Genomic DNA, 22544 nt, shown 5'->3' with positions numbered 1-22544 from the left:
TACTGATCATTCTTCTTGCCTGTACTTTGTATTGCTCATGAGTGTGATAACTTTTTTGTTTTGTTTTGTTTCTATTCTCTCTGCATTTTTTCTCCCCTGCTTAATGATGTCATTCATCTATTTAATAACCCTATGTGGTTTACCTTTTCAACCATGCATTCTACTCTGCTTTTCTGAAATATACCTGACCATTTCCCATATAGTTCCTTATGTTATAATACTGATGCAAATTATACTTAAGTACAATGGCTTATTCCTTCAGAGTTGTACTATACTATACTATACCATTTCTGCACACTGTTATATTCAGCTGGCATCTGTCCCATAAAATGAAAACAATCTCGTTAAAAAAAAAAAAAAAAAAAGCCTCATCTCCGTGCTTTGTAAAATATTGGAGGAAGTCATCAGTTTCTTCATCACTTGGATATGTACTACTTGAGCACTGACACCAGTGCAGATTTTGCCACTTAAGATCCTTGCCTACAATACCTGCCAAGAAAAGGTTTGAAGAAACCTATGCTGTTATGCTGGACATTTCCAAGGCATGATAGAATTGGTAATAGAAAGCTATTCAACAAATTTCCATCTTTTGATCTACATTCTTCCCAATGTAATTGAGTAGCTGATTTTGCTCTGTTTTTTCACTGTGTGTGTGTGTATAATGTTGGATGGTGTCCTCAGATGAGATTTCTCCACCAGTTCAGGTGTGCTTTGTGATGGAAATAGTGGTTTACTTCATTTCCTATCCATGCCGATGCAGTGAATTGCCTCTCTACTAACTTGAAAATTTTTCAGATTACTAAAAGACCTAAAATGATGTAAATCATTTTAGGTCTTTTAGTAATTTTTTTTAGGCATGAAGAAAACCGGCAAAAATATTAGCAATGCAAATAGATTCAAAGGATAGTTGAAGTAACAATTACATCAATAGAGTTGAATTAGAGAACAGATTTGATGTTATTATCTGAAACAAAAAAGAAAGGAAATGGGTTAATAACTAGCTAAGACAAGTGTCTCGGTACTTGTGCAGTGTTTTGACTTTACAGCTGAGGCAGTTAAAGCTGTGAGTGCAGTGTATCATGTCAGCTAATTGTATGTGTACTTTAGGCAGTTAGGATGGTCTTGAAGAGGAAGTTTTCAAGTGGAATGAAGAGCAGGGCTCTGCAGTGAGAGGAGATACTCTTAAAAACATGACTAGTCTGTGTTAGATGAGCAAACAGTGAAAGCATGTTTTTCCAGAGGTAAAGATTTATGATGTGACTGAAGCTATATTGTATTATATTGTAAGCAAGTAGAACAAGCAGAAGATATAATGGTATTGGGAAACAAATAGTTTGAATGCAGATAAGTATGATATGAGAGAAGGTGCACAAGATTTGCTGAATGGGGGGGGAGCAAAAAAGTGAAGATTTGAGAGCCTTAAGTGAGCTGAGATGGAGAGCTTTGATTGTTAATGATTCATTTCATAGACTGCAGGAGAAATGATACAGTATGTTGATGTATGAAGTGTTTTTGTTGGTAGAAAGGATTGGTACTTACAGGATGGATTTGGTGTTAGGCACATGGAGAAATTGTTCACTGAAAGAGTGAACATAGGTGGTAAGAAAACTGGATATAACAAGGTGACTTCATGGGAGCTTGAACATATGCACTAAGATGAGGGTTTGAGATTGTTAAGAGAGGTAGAAAGAGAGAAAATGATGGTATAGAAGGAATGGCCTGAGAATAATAAAACTACTTTTGTCAAACAAAAAAAAAAGTGATTACAGCATTGGGTTAAGGAATTTGGTTTATCAGTAAACTTAAGCATCTTAGTTGAACTAGTCAAGTTTTAAGAGTTACTTGAATACACATCTACCTGGTGGTTGGTTATCACTCATGTTCACTAATCACATAAGTATCATTTTAAAAGAGGTATACCGTGAGCAGACATATATCGATACAAAATTAATAACGGAAAAACTCGCATACAAAGATTATTTAATAGTATAATTTTTGCCTGTGTGTCACAGGCATCTTCAGTACATTAAGCTCAAATTAAACAATAACTGACAATTCCAAAAAGTGCCACCTTAGTAGCTGGTATAAGATAACTAAAAAGGTCAAATTTCCTAAAAAAAAAAAAAAAAAAAAATCAATACAATAAAAAGTTAGGAAAGATTAGCTGATTTGTAAAGTACTATCTCCAATAAAGGGAATAGACGTAAGCCGTCAGATCTGTTTAAGTTAGGAGAATGAAGTAGAGTTTCACATGTTTCTTTATAAAGGCGTTCCATGAGAAACTGACTTTTGTGAAGAACTCTCGTCTTTCTCCAATGAACTCTGTGTCTGGTGAAGATGGCATGTTCTGATTCCAGACTTTTCAGGTTTAAAGTGTTCAATATAAGATTGGTGTTCTACTAGCCGAATAGAGGCAGATCTTCCCATTTGTCCGAAATAAGATAATCCACAAGAGCACGGAATCTGGTAGACACCTGGATGATTAAGATGTGGAAGCTTGTCCTTAGGAGAAGTGAGAAAGGTGGAGATTTTTCTAAACAGTCGAAAGGCAACAAAATATTCAATTTTAAAACTTTTGCTATACGTTCACTGATGCCTTGTACATAAGGGATAGTAATGCACGTTATTTCTTCTGTGTTCGAAGAGGAAGACATATTAAAACTACTCAAAGTTCTTTTAATTAAGCAATTCTTATAACCATTAGATAGAAAGGAAGAAGTTATATATTGTAGTTCTTTTTGTAAAAGATCGTCTGAAGAACAAAAGGAGATTCCGCATGGATATAATGGCCTATATGAGTCTTCTTTCTAAACTGAGTAATGTAGGTTGCCATCTGGTTGGCGAAGAATTAGAAGATCTAAAAAGGCTAACTGCTTATTTGATTCTACTTCTGGGGTAAACTTGATCCTAGGATGAAATGCGTTTAACTTAGTGAGAAATTGTTGAAGTTCATCCGAAGAGCCATTCCATACAGTACAAATGTCATTGACATATCTGAACCAATGAGTAGGTCTGGGAGAAATGTTGTCAAAGATACGTTGCTCAAAATGTTCCATAAAGAAATTGGAGATAGTAGGAGAAAGAGGATTACCCATTGCTGTTCCTTCAATTTGTTGATACAACTTATTTTTGAAGGAAAAATAACCAGAATTTATTACAAAATCAAATACGTTTACAATGTCTGAAGGAAATTCCTGTTGTAGTAATTCAATGCTTTCCGAAAGAGGCACATTTGTAAATAAAGAAGCATCTAAACTGATCATGATATCAGAAATATCCAAATGAAGATCTGAAATTTTATTTTTGAAATCCAAAGTATTTTTTATATAAGTATCAGTTCTTCTAGTTGAAGAGGAGAGTAAATTTGATAAAAATTTGAGATTTCGTAAGTGGGGAAACCTATACAATCTAACTGGTCTTAACGGAATGCCTGGTTTATGAACTTTTGGAAGACCATACAATCTAGGTGGATGACCGAAGAAGGTTTTAAGTTTTTTCTTTTGATCTTCATTCCATGTAGATACATTATCTATAAGAGAATTAAGTCTCTTCAATTGACTCCAGGTAGGATCCGATGTAAGAGGCCTATAAGTTGAACAGTCCGAAGTAAAATAGACATTTTTCTCTCGTATTCCTTCCTATCTTGAATCACTACAGTCTTCCCCTTATCAGCTTTCGTAATAATTAAATTATTGTTATTCTTCAGTGATTTCAATGCTTTAAACTCAGAGTAAGAAAGATTAGGACGAGGAGGCTTGGAATGAAAAAGAATTTGTGCACATTCAAAACGTAATCTGTTGGCTTGGATAAGGATTGAATACCCCTGTCTATGTTATGAAAAAAATCCATAAGTGGCACCTTATTCGGCGTAACGGCAAAATCATGTCCTTTTGATAAAACAAAACGTTCACAGTCTGTTAGTGGACGTCTGGAAACATTTATAACTACTTTATCTATATCGATAGTATTATTACTGGATCTAGGTATGCTGACCAGTGATTCAAATTTGTGTTTTAGCTTGTCACGAGAATCATTAAAGACCTTTAGGTAAGAACTCGAAGATATGCGCATTACAGTATTAAAAGTTTCAACCGTTAAAACAGATTCCAGAGCGTTTTTTTATATCCATAATTTCTCTATTTAAGAGGGCAAGAGATTTTTTAGCTTTGAAGTAGATTATTTAATAGTATAATTTTTGCCTGTGACATATAGGCGAAAATTATACTCTTAAATAATCTTTGTACGTGAGTTTTTTCCGTTATTAATTTTGTATCGGCACAAGTATCGGGAATAAAGGCAATGAATTTTTAGCATCGGTGAATGATAATGGGAACAAAAATTATTGGCATTATAGTGAGACTTGACTAGCAGAACAGGATATTCTTACAAGAACAGAATGTGATGAGTACAGTGTGTTCAGTTATACTCGAGTATTACTCCTGAAATACAGTGTGTTTAGGGAGCCACCCCCTTTCTATACTAAAGTTGGAAGTACTGAGTAATGATTCCAGAAGATTAAATTCACCCAGAATAATGATCCTAAAGTGGTGGTGGTAGTATATGTAATACAGGCAATATGTTTGAGACTGTTTGGTGTGAGGTAGAGATTAGCAGGACAGAATACATGGATGCTGCTCTGTCCGGCTCATCTAAAGAGTGCTGTATGAACTGCATAGACAGATATATCTCATGAATATATAGAGGGTTCTCATTATGGTTGATTTCAGTTATGGGAATATATATATTATTGGGAGGAGAAAGTGCAAAAGACGAGTAAAAAAAAATTATAGAGTTAGTGAGGGATAACTACCTTAAGCAGCATGTGAAGTAAGGATCTGGTAGTGCAAGAGTACTGGATCTAGTAATATCTTAAGCTACAAATCTCATAGGAAATAAATGGATAAATATGATTTTGAAGCAAAGTTGCATGAAAAAAATGTGGATTATCAACAGACACCTTTCTCCCTATGACAGGAGAAAGGTCTAGGATTATATTGTGGAGCATTATAAAAAGCAGGCAAGGAATGACAGCCAGTTGAGAAAGGCAAAATTAGATATGAAAAGCAGTTAGAAACAAAGGGAAATCCAAGAGAATTTTTTTTTTCATTACTTTGTAAGTGAAAGGGGAAATGGCCATAAAATTATAGAGAAAGAACTAGTGAATGTGGAAAGTAGGGTACCACAGGATTCTGTACTTGGTCATTGTTCTTAACTTTTGTATCAGTGATATTGGGATTTGTCTGGATAATAATATATATATATATATATATACACTTGCCAATGATGCAAAGTAAGGAAGGGTGATAAGATTAAACTCCAATAAATGATAATGAATGATAGTTACATGTCGTTGAGTCCACTATACAGTATTTTTTGTAAAGTCTTGTTATTAAAGTGTTTACAAGGGCAGCTAACTTATTTTGTTATTGTTCACTATAATTAATTAGCTTTTCTTTTTTTAGAATGTGTAGCTACAATGAAAAAAACCATCCAAATCACAATAAATGAGGATGAATGAAGCTCATCAAGATGTTGGGAAATATATTAAGGCCTTTTTGCAGGCAACTGAGGACACCTGCTTTAGAGATCCTGTAATTTCACTTCCTTTGTCTTCATACACATCTTGCATTGTATTATGACATACAATGGGAAATTAAATAATTCCAATCTTTAGACATTTTAAAGGAGCATGTGTAGTAAATATATTTTTATAATCGCTGATACATGTATAGACAAATCAATTTCATTAAACTCCAATTTATTTCATCCTATTTTACAATCACATCATCAGGGAGAGAAGATTGGTTAACGACATTCAAAACACGAATCACAAGACATTTCTCTTAGCATGCTTACATGTTTATGTCTCAGTCACAGCTGAGTTAACTGGAGAATGCACTATCAGAATTCAAATAGTAACTTTTGTAATTCAAATACAAAGTGACATACATTATTACAAACAAACAATGAAAAAAAAAACAGAAAAAAATTATGAAAGTTAATGGTGATTACTTCTCAAAACTTTAGACTGGCATGCAATCAGAGCACTTAAGATTTGGACAGCATAAAGTTTCACAAGTTTCAAGACACAGACAATCAAATTTAAATTTACTAGATTGAAGAAGAATGGTTTGATTCCATAGAGCTCTGTACACTTTGTCAGTGGCATGGTAAGTAAGGTCCAGTTTTTGAGATTCTAAGAATTTGATGTAGTCTTAATATTCTTGAATTCTAACCTCAGCAGAGCAGTCCATCTGTCCAAAATAAAGTTGGCATGAATTTCCATACGCTGTCTTAACATGTTCATGGCGGGGCATTTGTCACTCTCTCACTGTCACCTAATTATCTGGCAGGGCAAGAGAAAACACTGTGTCCATTGAAATTTCTTGCTTGCTTTTCAGCAGACGTGCCATACATCGTGACAGTTTTTTTTTATTGTAATCAAATCTGCATGGCGAGGACTAATGTGTTTTAGGATATATTGGAAAACAATTAAGGAGAATGCTATATTTGGTTGGTATATTTGAATTACTAAAAGGTGTAAATATGTGAACCATCATTAATAAGTGTGAGGATGGCGAATACAAAGCAGAGAAAGAACAAGTGAATAGAAATACTTTCTTTGTAACTTTTTATATTTGGTCACTTGACACTAAGTGTGAGATATTTTCCTTTTGGATTTATTAGTAGACCATAGTTATTCATAAATATACAGTTGTTGACAAGTTTCGCCAGCTAATTCTGTCTGGCTTCTTCAGGACAAAGAAATACTTTCTTTACTGGCAAACAAATTATTAATAATTAACATTTGCAATATTATATGTGTCCTATAAGTTACCAGGTGGAGTGAATAGCATGTGACCCTATAAATTCTAGACATGCATATACACATCTATGATAGCATAATAATAATAATAATAGTAAAAAGGAGAAGGAAAGAGATTTGTTTGCAAAGCATTATTATTATGACAGGCTACTCTAAGGAGTTCTTAGACTCATCAAGGGAAGCACTAAAAATCATGTCAAGAACTATCCAACATTTGTGCAATATCTATCATACTTTGCTTTGAACTCATTGACAGTGATGGCATCCACAACAGACTCTGGCAACCTATTCCACTTATTCACTACTCTCCAAGCAAAAAAACCTAGTTCTAACACCCTTGCTAACTATACTCTTACTCAATTTCCATGGATGGCCCTAGTTCTCCCACCATCAGACCTGTTCTGAAAAATTTCCTCTGAATTAATCTTGTAAAAATCCCTCAGTAATTTATGTCTCAATCATATCATCCCTTTTCTGCCTATCAACCAATTTCTGTAACCCACAGATCTTCAACCTGGTCTTGTAAGGTTCATTCCACAGAACTGCTACCATCTTGGTCAATCGCCTCTGGATCATCTCCATCTCATCGCCAAGAAACCCTGGCTCCCAGATCTGTGCACAGTAGTCAAGATGGAGGTCTTATCAAGGCTCTATAAAGAGGAAAATAACCTGCTTGTCTCTACTTATCAAAGTATTCTTCAGTAACTAAGTGATCTGATGAGCTGCTTTAGCCACTTTTGCTATATGCCCCCCTAAACTCCCTATCCACTAACGCTCCCAAGTCTCTGGCTTCGTCAGTTTCCTGGAATACAATTCCACCAATGTGGTATACAGCTGGTAATCTTTTCACCCCAAAATGCATAACCCTACACATTACTGCATTAAACTGATATCCATTCTTCTTTGCCCAGTCTGCCAATCTGTCCAAATCATCCTGCAAAATTTTGACATAATCTGCATGAACTATTGCTCTACCCAACTTTGCATCATCGGCAAATAACTGAACAGTTCCTCTCAGATAATGGAGGAAAGTGTGCTGTAAAAGAAATCAAAGATGATAAAGGAGACATGAAAACTGAAGATATGGATATCTAAATGTCTGGATATCTGAAGATATGGATATCTGGAGTAATTACTTTGAAAGACTGTTAAACAAAAATAAGCAGTCACAGAATAGTAATAGAAAATTTGCAAGAGGAATGCAAACAGATATACATATCAGAGGTAGAAAAAGCCATCAGAAACTTAGAAATGTGGAAAAGGCAGCTGGAGTAGATGATATTCAACCAGAAATGCTTAAACATGGAAGTATAAAAGTTCTGCACGGCTACTTTGCATAATTGAGAGGGCTTATTCAAAAGATCGAATTCCAGATTGAAGTAGAGCTGTCATAGTTCCCATCAATAAAAAAAGGAACAAAGCTGAATATGAGAAATTACAGTGGAACTTCTGTCCTGAGTGTTTTTCAAGTAAGATTTATACAGGCATACTTGAAAAGAGGTTGAGAAAAATTGTGGAAGAAAAAGCTGGGTTCAGGCCAAGTAGAGATTGTCAAGATCACATTTTAAATTCACAACAAATAGTTAAGAAATCATAGGAATATGACAGTTTTGGTTTCTGAATCTTATCCTTCCTAACCTGTTGAAACCATTGGGAATCATCCCATTACAAAACATGAAAACAAATATGTTAGTGCAGCACATTTTCTTGAAACATACAGTGATATATCATGAAGTCATAGTCTTACTAACATCAAGTTTACCTAGGTCCTTATCTCCTGCTCACCACCATCATCCCTCCTATTCTCTCTGTACTCTCACTCTTCATATTGTTACACTTATTTATAAAGATGAAATCATAACACAACTTTAGTTGAATAGACATGTTTAAATCCCATCTAAGATGCAAAAAATATATAAGAAAGCTTTTTAACTTCAGGTGATGAAGCTGATATTGCATGAAGGTAATGCCCCCCCCACTGAGAGAGAGAGTCACCTGGAAAACGTGATTACATTGTGTTTTCTGGCTGATTGTTAGACAGGATATTCTAGCCTTGTAATCTTAGTTTTTTTAGCATGATTCTATACAGTTACAGTATAATAGTTAATTATGTATAGCATAAGTAGTTACATTTAAGTAATATCATAAATTTGAAAAATGAATGTCACCATATGAGTAAGTTCATCTTGCATTTTTACATCTTTAAGTAAATAAGCAGATCATTATTTTTTAATTAATGACTACAGGTGATTAATATGTTGCAATTATCACATTTTAATTTTATGGTGCAATTCTGCAATGGATTTTAAATGAAATTCATTCATTCACCAATTATTTGAGCAAATTCTTTATGTACATAATATTTATCCATAATTTTAAAGTAGCAATGCAGTGAATAATATTTTCCTTTTCTGTAGTAAGTATTATAGTGATATTGCCATGTCTCTGTGTGGTGGGCTACAAGATTATGAAGGAGAATTGCCACCTGAATATTTTCTTCATAGTTTGATTACTTTTGATGATTTCTCAGAAAATCCATCATCTATCCTGCAGAATCCGAACTTAGTGATCAGAATGGGAGGAAAGTGAGTAGATGATTAAGACTGGATTTCTTTCAATCATTACATTATTTTGGTCTGTTTTTTTTTTTTTTTTTTCATTACCTGGTACTAAGTTGCTTTATGCTCTCTCTCTCTCTTTTTTTTCTTTTTCAGAATTAAAAAAATATTTTTAACTGTTGTAGTATGTGTGTTAACTGATTTTTAAATATATTACCTTTTGCTTTCACTCTGCTGCTTACTGTGGTTATTTGACCATATAGGATGAAATGCTGCTTGTAGATATATATAATTTTCAAGATGGTATCCCATAACCATCTTTCATCTTCTGTTAAACAGTAATAATTTCATTTGAGATCTGTTTTAAAATGGTTTAGTGTTCTGAAAGGTTATTCCTTTGCATTTTCATTCTTTTACCATGTTTTTACATATTTTTTAATTTTCTCTCTCTCTCTTTATATATGAAATTGTTTAGAAACATAAGTGTCATGCTATAAAAGTCTTACATTTTTTACATTTAAATTTTTGTATTTATTAATATATTGTATTAAATATTAATGAAAGATCGCTGAAATAGTTACAGGAAAAGCTCTATTCTGAAGATAACATACTAGAAATTTTTGCTTAGAATACAAAACTTGCATGTGGAAAGACTTCCTTATGATTACAAATAGCTTGTATTCCATAAAATGTTTGGTTATGATGTGGCACATTTATGAGAGTAGCACATATTTGTTGGTTGGAAAAGCCTGAATTTGAATCTGTTGGAATATTTTCTAGGGTCATTGAAAGAAGTTGAAGTTATCTGACCTTGGATTGAGGCAAGTTTTTTTTTTTTTTTTTTTAATCTCAAAAACATAGCCAGGAAGTGAACATATGTATCTGACAGACATAATTCACTTGCTTCATGGTCATACTTGCCCCACCATTATTTTTAAATAACCTTACCATTTGTTATAGTAATCTCTCCTGGTCAACTAAGAATTCAGTTGTCTGGTCCTAGTAGCTTGGCTGGAACTTTCATTAGTTTAAGTGAATGAAATCACAGTAATGGTAGTTGTTACAGGAAGAGTTCATTGTATGTGCCATAAATGTACATTTCTAACTGCCATCACTTGTTTGCTTATGCCTTCATGTGTGTTTCATTTATCAGCCATTTTATGGTTGTTGATTAGTGTTCTAAAAGGGTTATTCCTTTGCATTTCATGCTTTTACCATTTTTTTACATATTTTTTAATTCTCTCTCTCTCATTTACGTATGAAATTGTTTTGAAACATAAGTATCATGCTATAAATGTCACTTTTTACATTAAAATTTTTGTATTTACTAATATATGTATTAAATGTTAATGAAAGATCACTGAAATAGTAGTTACAGGATTCATTGAATAGTTCATTGATTTCCACAGGACTTTTTTTGGCAGAAAATTCATTGTGAATATATCACTGTGTGTGTGTGTGTGTGTGTGTGTGTGTGTGTGTGTGTGTGTGTGTGTGTGTGTGTGTGTGTGTGTTCTGTGTAGCCTCATAGATATAGGCACACCATGTTGATTTATATCATTAATGTTATCAGGATCTATAACATAATTGCATCATGTCTACAAAAGCAAGGCATACTTAGATTTCTAAAAGAAGTTATGAGCATAATTTTTTTTTTTTCTTTTTTTTTTTCAAATTCATTTATGCTAGTGTCATGAGAAGAAGTACTGATGTATTTGTTATAAAGGTTTTTTCCCCCCTTAATTATATTGTGTAGATATGTATAATGATGTTTTGTGTATGATAGCTAGACTGGATATGATCATTGTGGTAATGTGGTTCTAAAACTGTTTGCTTTGGTTGTTATTATGATTAATATGGAAGTGCTAGTTAATGTTACAGAAATGGCAGAAGTGGCAGTAAAGAAACATATGGCAGCAATGCAGAAGGTCTCAACTTGGTGATAAGAATTTTCCCCTAGACTTTTTGCAGTGGATATGATGCAACAATTGTTCTATGTATGTGTCCAAAAATATATGGAGTGCTAGATTAAACAATAAAAAGGAACATATAGTATGTGAGAAGTGCGATGAAAGGTTAGGACATTCTAAAAATGAGAACAGTGTTACCAGGAAGGATGTAAGTGCTTGTGATGGTAATAATGAAGTGATGTGGAAGAGCGTAGGCAAGCGTTAATGAAGATTGAAGATTCAAGTTATGTGTATGGAAGAGGACATTGCACATTTAAAGAAGAGAATAAATGATGTAAATGACAAGGATGTTAATAATAAGAAGCAGGTAGCTAAAGATGATAGAGTTGCTTTATATGATGACTCAATCATTAAAGGTGTGGTAAAAAAAAAATAAGGTGCATAAGACATGTTTTACAGATGATACAATAAAAGAAATATCAGATGCTTTACATAGAAGGAAGGAAGGAACAGGTGTCAGAATTATTGGTAGGCACAAACAACTTGGATACTGAGACAAGAATGTAGAATGGGATTTGAAGAAGTTGATGCAGAGCATGAAGGATAATAGTGTCGAGAAAGCGGCAAGATTGTTACCCAGATATGACAGTAGTGAACTAAGAAGGAGAGCAATGATACTTGATGATAAAATGGCTGAATTATGTCAGGCAGAGAGTGTTTAATTTGTGAATGTTTGGAATGAATTTGAAGAGAAGTTAGAATGGTTCAAAGCTGATGGAATGCATTTGAATGGGTTTGGTGTTGGTCATTTGGAGCGATTGTTGATCAAATCAGTACACCCAAAGATAATTGACATAAGCCAAACTTGGTTGACTGAGGATGATATATTGTCTGTACTTGAATGGTAGGATATAGAATTTTCTGAAACGATTGGAAGATGGAGGGGATTATTGTTAATGGTAGTAGAGAAACTGTGTCCTTCAAGAGTGGAAGTGGGAAATAGCAGTACATGTGAAGCTTTTGAAGCTATTTGATGTGAATTTGCAATCAATAGAATGGTATATCTAGTAGGTACTGTTATAGGCCAGGGAATGTGGAGAGTGCTAATTGTGAAATGTTTAGACCAATTAGTTGGGCAAGTAAAAATAAGATGATTCTAATGAGAGATTTTAATTATAGGAATGTTGATTGGAAAGAAGAGATAGTATATAACAAGGAAAGTGAATTTATTGAGTTTCTATGATATAACTATCTGAAGCAGCATGTGATAGAAGAAACACAAGGTTTATCGGTGTTAGATTTGGTGTTATCCTCACAGGAATGTGGTTGTGAATGAGGTATCAACACTGCCACCTGTTGGTGAAAGTGATCATGAGGTGTTGGTTTGGAAAGTAGCCAAACAGAAAAATGTTATCAAGTATCTAACATAATCAGTGCATAACTTAAATGAAGTTGCAACACAGTTTTTAGTGAATGGACTCGTACTGAAATCTGCAACTGTAATACAAGACCCAAAGATGATTAACATCCTAAAGCGCATTACATCAAAGCGCAAATTCAAGGTACAACTGAGTGGTAAAAATAGTCCCTTTAAAGTACTAACAAATGGACTACCATAGGGCTCTGTGCTAGCTCCGCTCCTCTTTAATTTATACATTAGTGACATCCCACAAACCTCATCTCGAAAGTTCACATACGCAGACGATCTGTCATTGGCAACTCAGACTAAACACCTGAAAGAGGCCGAGACTGTGCTCATTTCTGACCTTGAAGTTCTGTACAACTATTACACCAAATGGCATCTCTGCCCAAATCCCTCAAAAACTGAAGTTTGCACATTTCACTTGAATAATCATCAAGCTGATAAATGACTGAAGGTCTCATTCAAAGGAGAAACTTTTGAAGCACAACCCCAACCCAAAATATCTCGGAGTCACCTTAGATTGTTCTTTAACCTTCAGAAAACACCTGGAAAATGTCTGTCAAAAGCTAAAAACTAGGAATAATATCATTAGAAAGCTTGTGTGTTCGGGCTGTGGGGCAGGAGCCAACACTTTAAAATCTGCTGCCTATGCCTCAGTGTACTCTTGTGCAGAATACTGTGCTCAAGTGTGGTATTCGAGTCACCATGTTAGCAAGATCGATGTGCAACTTAATGATACCATGAGAATTATCACAGGTTGCATAAAGTCTACGCCTGTTGAATGGCTACCAACACTCTCTAACATCATACCCCCAGACATAAGGAGGAAAGCTGCTGCTAACAGAGAGTGGATAAAATATATAAATATATAAAATATGGGAAATAACACCTTACCCATCCATGAGGACCTCCAAAATCTACCACGTCCTGCAACCCGATCTGGAAAACTCAGCAACCAGATGCATATTCTCCTGAAACTGAATGGAAAAATTGCTGGCTTACTTCAACAATAAAAAATGAACACCTCATTATAGATCCTACAACAGAGACCCCTGGCTTTGACCTGCCTAGATGACAATGAAACACACTCAACCGCCTGAAGACAGGCCATGCCAAATGCACTACCATGATGTACAAGTGGGGCTTGCATCAATCAGCGACATGTGACTGTGGTGCTGATCAACAGACCATCAATCATATTATTCAGGACTGTTCACATCGGAGTTTTAAGGACACATTGACAGACCTGTTTCAGGCTACCCAGGATGCAGTCCAATGGATTAGAGACAATCTGAACTTAAATTTGTGATTTTTAGTATCTAGTTTTAGTATATATATATGTGTGTGTATATATTCATTTTTTTTCTGTTTTTATCTTTCTATTTGCACAAATCCAACCCATCCGAAATGTATGTATGTATTGCATAATTGTATACCAAGAGTTAAGCAAATAAATAGTGGAGTGAGATGGATGAATAGTGAAATCAAGCAAGCAGTATTATGGAGGAAGTACAAGATGACTTGCAGCTAACAGATGCATGAAGAATATAAAATGTAGGCCAGAAAAGTGACATGCATGGTTAGAAAAAGTAGAATATGAGAGGAGATTGGCCAGTTAGGTCAAACGCTAATCCAAGGGAATTTTTCTGCCATGTGGCATGCGAGAGGAAAAAATAATTTTGGCAGAATGACACTTGTGGATAGTTATGATAGCAGAATGAACACTTCATCAGTGTTTATCATAATGGTGTGAATGATTTTGTGCAACATATAGAAGGGAGGCAAGGATTAGCAGAATTAAAGGTGAAAGAATCAGAGGTGTATCAAGTGCTGCTTGGGTTAGATGTGGGAATGGATGACATATCACTACCTATTTTTAAAGAATGTGCAAAAGAGTTAGTCTTGACCAGGTTATCTAATGAAATTTTTGCAGGGGGTGAGGTTCCTTAGGAGTGGAAAGAAAACAAAATAATACATCTCCACAAGCAAGGAACAGACATTTTCAATTATAGGCTGGTCTGTATATCTGCAAAAATATTTGGAAAACTCTATCAGTTAATCATTTACAGCTTTCAGCAAATACAAACCACATGTATATGGCATTTATTGCCTTCACGCACATACCTGAAGTTTGTGAGGTCACATATCGATGGCGGCACTCACAATATCCAACTGAAACGCTGCTACTGCTCACTCCAAATCCACCTTCAGCTTGGCAATGCTTGGGTGTTGTTTCTTGCAAGCTACCCTCTCAAGCTCTGAACACAATTTGAAGTCCAACAGATTCAGATCGGGACCTCCTCCAGACAGCCTGTCAGATGATGATGTGATTGGACACATTTGCCTCCAACCACTCTTGTGTGGTCCTTGCCTTGTGTGCAGGAGCTGAGTCGTGTCAGAAGGTCCACTGCCTACTGTGAAATAAGGTGTTGTTCAGGGTCATACCATAAAAGTGTTGGAGAAAAATCTAGCATGTTGTCTTGATACTTTGGCAGAGGCTTTGACCCCTTTCTCACAGAAATGCAGCTTGGATATCCCCTGATGTCCAAGGGGATATCCAAGTTGCTATGGATGCTATGGCACCTGCTGTGTGACTATCTGGAGCATATCCCCAGTTGTTTAACCACCACATCTTTTCGCAGATGAGAAGATTTTCATCTTCTTATCTGTGAAGAGGATATCTCTGTGTCTGTTCACATACTGCTGGAGAACTGCCTTTTGATTTTATCACCATCTTCCACATAAGTTGTGGTGTTAGGAAGTGTCCAGCATAACGATAGGCTTTCTGGGGTCATCAATTAATATATGTGATATTGTTCTTTGCAAAATGTTCATCTCTCATGACATCACTTTCTTCATTCTAACAGGATTATAGCGGAGGCCTTCACATTTCTCATATGCTGTTGCATCTTAACGCAGTATGGTCGACTTGTTCTTTGGCTGTCAGATATGTCTTCTGTATTGTTATAATGGTTAACAGTCCAATACATAAACATCCTACTGATCCCGAGTGTTTTTACATGTTGAAGATAATAGGTTGCTGCATTGCAACCTTGTGAAGTGTTATTACAGCTACAAGGTTCCCATAATCTCCCCATTGCATGTTAACCCATACAGCTAGACAACTCTCTCTCTACTGATAATCATGCAAATGTTGGCTGCACACAGTGCCACTACAGTGTACAGGTTTTTGGTATTCCTTCCGTCCTTCCTTCATAGTGGAAACTTTGTTGTTCAAGGTCTGCTGCCACGTGGGAATCGCATGTATTCTGTGAGTCTGGCGCTCGCTTCTTCAAGAATTACATCGGTGCACTTCCTTGCCGATGGCTCGCTCCTTTATCTGCCGCACTCTACTGTGATGCCTTGCCGGGACTTATGATTGTCAACTCCGAAAGCATAGGAGATGGACATCATTGACCACTGAGGAGCACACGGAGAGAAAACCGGAACAAACAAATGGGGGGGGGGGGGAGAGATCCAGACCTGTGTTGCTGCATATATTCTTCCTATCCAGCGCCCTCTTTTCGAGTTAGATTTTGCATATTTGGCCTTTCAATTCGTCCCCGACTGGGTGACCTCATCGCACTGCCATATGGGGCTTTCCATTTTCGGGAATGCATGCCTCTAGATTTTTTCCACGAACTAGCACCCACAGGTGCTTACAATACTACGGTGGCATTTGAGCGACCTTTGCCCTTTCTTAGGCAATATACTGACATTCTTGCATGTGTAGTTATAAATCATTAGTACTTATCTTTACACATATTCTTTGATTATTTTACATTTTTAATTCTATTTTAGACCTATCAAAACTTATACTAAATATTTCTTTCATCTTATTGATCGTGATATTAATTCCTTTATGACATGTACTAAATCACTGAAAAGACGAGTATACTCTTTTAGTGGTTAATATTCTGTTAGATTCTGGATGGGTGACTTCATTTTAAGTGAGGTTGCCCATTTCAGATCTAACACAATCCTCTTGTGGGTAGGATCCACTTTAAAAATATAAAGTAACTTCATAGAATCTTAATTAATGCTGTGATACATAAGTTCATGTTATGCTCAAAATGTTTCCTGCCATCTAACTTAAAAACATTTTAAAAAATTAGAAATTAAAAATTAATTCTAATTCTTAATGTTCACTACTAATTGTTCTTTCTCACACATAAGTTCATGCTATGCTCAAAATGTTTCCTGCCATCTAACTTAAAAATATTTAAAAAAATGAGAAATTAAAAATTAATTCTAATTCTTAATGTTCACTACTAATTGTTCTTTCTCACTTACTCCTATGCGTCATGGATTTCCCCCCCCCTTCTCCAAAAAAGACCGTATCGTCCAAGAACTTGAAGCTGCACATAGTACACATCATGGAATTCTTACTTGCCACTATCTCCATAGCACAGTCATGAGGATGTCATTACATTTGCCCTTCAGTTGGAAATGCTTGTGTTCAAATTCCATACAGGATATGAGGAACCTTTGAGGGATTTTCATGTGAAAGTGAGTTAGCCAATGTCATGTGATGGTGGCAGGGTTTCCTTTCTAAAACTGACAAACTGGCTGGAGAATACACACACATACTTTATAGATGTAATACAGCTGCATAGCCTTAGTTGTATCATCACAATGAATTTCCTGATATATTCCCTCAAGGATTGTTCAAGATACTATGACAGTGTAAAATCTCACATAATAAATAATTTGTTCATTTTTACAAGCTTACATCCTATACATTATTTGTATGTAATAACTTAATCATGAAACATTTTATTAAATTAATGTGACACATGAAATATGTTGTCACTATGTAACGATGTAAATGCATGTCCATATGTGGCAATTTTGAAAGACACACAAAGTGTAACGTCATAACTTTCAGATGTCGATCCATGACCATATATGGAAGTTTCAAGAGAAGTGCACATGTGTACAACATGAAGTTTGGGCCTTCATAATTCTAGCATCGTGAAGGACTTTGTCTTTCGGTTCTGCCTTTTTTTACCTGTGTCTGCTGCCATGTGAGGTCCACTGTAGGTCATCGTGTCTTACATCCTCAAACTCCTCCAGTTCAGTTCATTCCCTGGATTCACTGACATGCGAAGTCTGCTGTCGATCGCCGGAATGCCTTACCAGAAGAGAGCTGCCCATATATCAATGAGCAGCTCTCTTCTAATAAGAAGAGAGCTGCCCATTGCAACCAGTCTTTGCAGAAAATCAGTAGAGAATCAACAGAAAGGAAAAGGATGCATGTAATGGACAGTGCTGAATGAGATTATTGTCAGGATTGCAACTAATTGTATATTCTTAGATATGTGATAATTCCAAACAGTTTACCTCAAGTGTGTCTAAGTTCGTAAATCTAGTGTGACGGCGTAAATAAGTACGATAAGACTTGTAAACTAATATACTAGTTAGAAAGGTACTGTATGAGATAGTGTTAATTAATATTGAGTTAAACTCACTCAAGGTGTGCTTTACATTCAAATTGTACAAGTATGACCAATAGGATGTGCTAAACTATATTGGGCTTTAAGAGTAGAAATCTAGGAGAACCAAATCTAATCTAAAGACATCTCTAAGTAAATATGAATTGTGATACAATTGTATAAATATGTTAATATGGATCAAGCTATATAATAAGAATTCTTGAATTAATTAGATGGTTTATAAACACATTGGACCGATTTTGTCAATGCGCTATCCCCAAAAAATTCGAACTTATATAAGATTAAGTAACAAAAGTTGAGTATTAATTTTAGATTATAATTAAGATCAAACCACAACTAATCTAAGGAAAGAATTATCTTAAGCAGGGAATATGAATAATATCCGCTTTGTCTTCAGCTTAGAATCTTACAGTCTTGCACTCAATACATAGTCTAACCGGCATAGTCGAGAAACAAATAAATTTGTTAGACTACAGAGTGTGAGCAAATAAGATATAGTAGAATGTAGTCATATCTTTAGTGGCACTCGTGACATAGTGAAAGTGTTTAATGAAACACATTGACAATAGAAATTAATAAATATTTTATTAAATACTAGGGGCTCTGCCCCCCCCCCCCCTTTAGCTGCAACATTTCTGCCACTTTCTATTGATATTTTGTTATAACAAACAACACATCTTCGCCTGTTGGATGTACCCATATCTGCCCACATATGTTTATTCATCTTCTTGGATTGACATTCTTGATTATTTTTAGACAGACCTAACAAAGATTTGCAACTTGCTCTCTAAAAGTATTCTTGATATGTTTCTACCAGTAATACCTTTATAGACTAAATAAGAGTTTACAACAGACAACCCTAGAAACATGTCAACGGCAAGTTTTGATACCCTTTCTCAAACTTATTGAGTGAGATTTGATCTGGTCAGATAAATCTATGAAAGTCTTAGATTTGTTATAATCTACGACGGCATCAGGCTTATTTACTTAAGAATTTCCAACAGAGCTGACCATTATCATCATCTCACCGATATGCTTTGTAGAAAGAGTTAGGACATCACGTTTGTCCTGCCACTTCGTGACCACAATTCCTGTATTGCTCTCCATAGAGATACATTCACCTTTTTCATAGTTTTTTTTAATTACTTCTCTGGGTTGTTTTTTCTTTTTTACCTCAAGGTACCAATGAGGTGTGTTTTTCTTTCAAGTAACTTATGGACGAGATCTACATTCATGTAATAATTGTACACGTAAACGGTTCTGCCACAATCCAGCAGTGGGTCGCATAATTTCATAACAACAATAGTTGAGATATTTTCATTGGCATTTGTCAAATTTTTCTCTTTCCCGCAATAAAGTCTGAAGTCATAGGTATAGCCACCTTCGACACATAACTTGAAAGTTTGACTCTGAATTTATGTCGTTTGATTTTTATGTATTGCAGGAATGTTATCCTGCTTCGAAAAGGGCCCAGTGTCTCGTCTACACAGACTCGTTCTCTGGGTGTGAAATAACGTTTGAAATTAGCTCTCCAAGATTCACTTAGTGGTGCAAGCTTATATAGTCTATTGGAAACATCTGCATTTTCATTATTCGAAAAATGCCAGTTTGATAGCAGCAGCTCGAAACGATTTCGTGATATAACATTACTAATTTTATTTGAATACATTATTTTTTTTTGACCAATAGTCAGACAGATGAGGCAAACGGAAAAGACCCATCCAAAGCTGCAATCCAATGAAAGTCTTTATATCCTGTATGTTGGTATTTTTCCAATTGTTGATTCTCGCACTGGGCAAACAACTTGCGTTTATTTTCTGAGAAGCTTAATAATTAGTTTCATTGATCATGAGTTCCACCAAATGATCATCTAAGAACAATCTATAAAAATCGATGGGTGACTTTTCAAACATATTTTCAAAAAAGTTAAACTATTCCTGCATTTTCACCTTCAAATGAAAATTCCTTCAAATACCTTCCCACACATTGGTGGAACTGTACTCCGAGAGATTGATGAGGCCAGGGACTTGGGAGTGTTGGTGGATAGGGAGATGAAGTTTAGGGGGCACATTGCAAAAGTAGCTAAATCAGCTCATCAACTCACTTGGTTGTTGAAAAATACCTTGACGAGCAGAGACAAGCAAGTTATTGTACCTCTGTACCGAGCCTTGATAAGACCTCATCTCGACTACTGTGCCCAGATTTGGTCACCTCGGTTCCTTCTTGATGGGGAGGAGGTGGAGAGGATCCAGAGGCGAGTGACTAAGATGATAACAGGTCTATGGAATGAGCCATATGAGAACAGGTTGAAGATTTGTGGGTTGCAGAAACTAGTTGATAGGCAGAAAAGGGGAGATATGATTGAGACATTCAAATTGCTAAAGGGATTCTATAGGATTAATTCAGAGGATATTTTTGAGATAAGGACTGGTGGTGGGAGAACTAGGGGACACCTATGGAAGCTGGGCAAGAGTGTGGTTAGCAGGGGTGTTAGAGCTGGGTTCTTTACTTTTAGAGTGGTAAATGAGTGGAATATGCCGCTAGAGTCTGTTGTGGGTGCTATGACGGTGAACGAGTTCAAGGCAAGGTATGATAGATACTGTGAGAATGTAATCGCATAGTTGTGTGGACATGATGTTTAGGGCCTCCCTCGATGAGTCTAAGGACTCCTGGAGTCACCCGAAATAATAATAATAATAATTACTCCACCCCATGCCAGAGAAGGTAATTCATTTTCTTTTTCTGAGGAATCATTTAGGTAGAAATTACTTGCAACATTCTCGTCGTGTGGTCGAGATAGTTTTCAGTAGGCACGTTTGAGGAACAAGATGGAAAAACAGGAGGAATGTCTGGCAGTGTTTTTTCCTTTTTCAAGAGCGGTCTTTCACTATCTGAAGATGATGAGCCGCTTAGCTCGTACTCTACATCATCAGATGAGCCCTCGAAAGGATGGTCTTCTTCTTCGGACATAAATTCGTCCAAACGTTTTTGCAATCTTTGCTGTCTCTCGTAGTCGCCCATATTACTAAAATAATAATGTTCTCAAAACATTCAATATTTTACATCAGAATTTAATGAAAAGTAGCCCAACAATACTAAGCCCAACCACATGGGTGACATTAAAGTCCTAACTAGGTGGAGTGCCCTCTAAGGGCGGTAAGGTGGGACCTCTGGTGATAAGTGTTTCCTAAATCTTAGGAAGCTTAATGCAACCGTATTTATTAAGATTTGGTTGATTTCTTAGAGCTGCTGCTACTGATTCAAAGAATAGTCTCTCTTTTTTGAATTTAGGTGGAGCATGGTGATTTTTTTTCCATGAGATCCTATGGGTTGTATCCAAGACATGGTCAGCAAGGCCTGACTGACCATAGTCATGGTTGCAGATGTATGACTTATGTTCCTCCAGGCAGATGGTTGCTGATCTGCCTGTCTGTCCAAAGTATGCCAGCTTACAGGAACAGGGTACTTTATAAACTCCAGGCACTGAGAGAGGAGGGAGCTGATCTTTTGTAGAACGGATAAGGGTTGCAAGTTTGTTGTGGGGCTTAAATGCTGTGTGTAGGTTGTACTTGTTTAAACTCTTGGCTATTTTTTCGCTTGTGCCATGGATGTAGGGTATGGTGATGGCATTTCTGAAGAGAAGACTGGGGAATGGGAGAGGAATTGATTATTTTTTTGATACTGTGATCGCTATAGCCATTGGAGAGAAAAGTTTTGTGTATGTGGTCAAGTTCAGTAGTAAGGGCAGTTCCACTGGAACAAAGATTGTGGGCTCTCTTGGTAGGAGTTTTAATAATGCTATATTGTTGAGCAGGGTGGTGGTGGGAGAGTTTGTGAATGTATCTGCCTGTGTGCGTGGGTTTTCTATATACAATGAAGGAAAGTGTACCGTTCGGAAGGCATGTAACTAAGGTGTCTAGGAAGAGTAAACAATTGTTCTTTTCCCTTTCCATCATAAACTGGATTCTTGGATGTAGGCTGTTGAGGTGACTGAGGAAGGCGTCTAATGTGTCTGGGCCATGAGGCCAAATAGAGAACACATCATCAACATATCTTAGCCAGATAGAAGGTTTGAGAGGGGCTGAGTCTATGGCTCATTTTTCAAATTCTTTCATATAAAAATTGCAAGAAGGGGTGAGAGGGGGGGGAACCCACGATTCCCTCTATCTGCTTGTAGATTTTGTTCTTCCAAGAAAAATAACCAGATTTGATGGCAAAGGAAAAGAGATCTAAGATGTTAGATGGAACAAAAGGATGTCAGTTTTGTTTAAAAGAGAATTTGGAGAACAAATTTTATGAGCTATCAACTAAGGATTTGATTGTACCATATTTCTGATATGGTGCAATCAAAGGTGATTAAAGTTAGAATCA

The 22544-nt window shown here is 35.9% G+C and overlaps 1 protein-coding gene across 4 annotated transcripts in view; it reads left to right on the top strand.

The window, feature by feature from the left end:
* Lpin (phosphatidate phosphatase LPIN) overlaps positions 1-22544 on the top strand; it is a 443299-nt gene that overhangs the window by 178730 nt on the left and 242025 nt on the right. For 3 of the 4 annotated variants that reach the window (XM_090407132.1, XM_090407129.1, XM_090407131.1), the window contains exon 9: positions 9244-9411. The exons of the other annotated variant lie outside the window; for it this stretch is intronic. In XM_090407132.1, the coding sequence (XP_090263258.1) occupies positions 9244-9411 (168 nt within the window). The remainder of the gene's footprint in view (positions 1-9243; positions 9412-22544) is intronic. 4 annotated transcript variants of the gene reach the window in all.

The sequence above is a fragment of the Typopeltis vanoorti genome, chromosome 17 (assembly GCF_054136105.1).
Source record: "Typopeltis vanoorti isolate ZY-2024b chromosome 17, IOZ_Tvanoo_1.0, whole genome shotgun sequence".
Taxonomy (NCBI): domain Eukaryota; kingdom Metazoa; phylum Arthropoda; class Arachnida; order Uropygi; family Thelyphonidae; genus Typopeltis; species Typopeltis vanoorti.
Note: the sequence above shows the minus strand (reverse complement) of the source record. Positions and strands in the feature narration are given on the sequence as shown.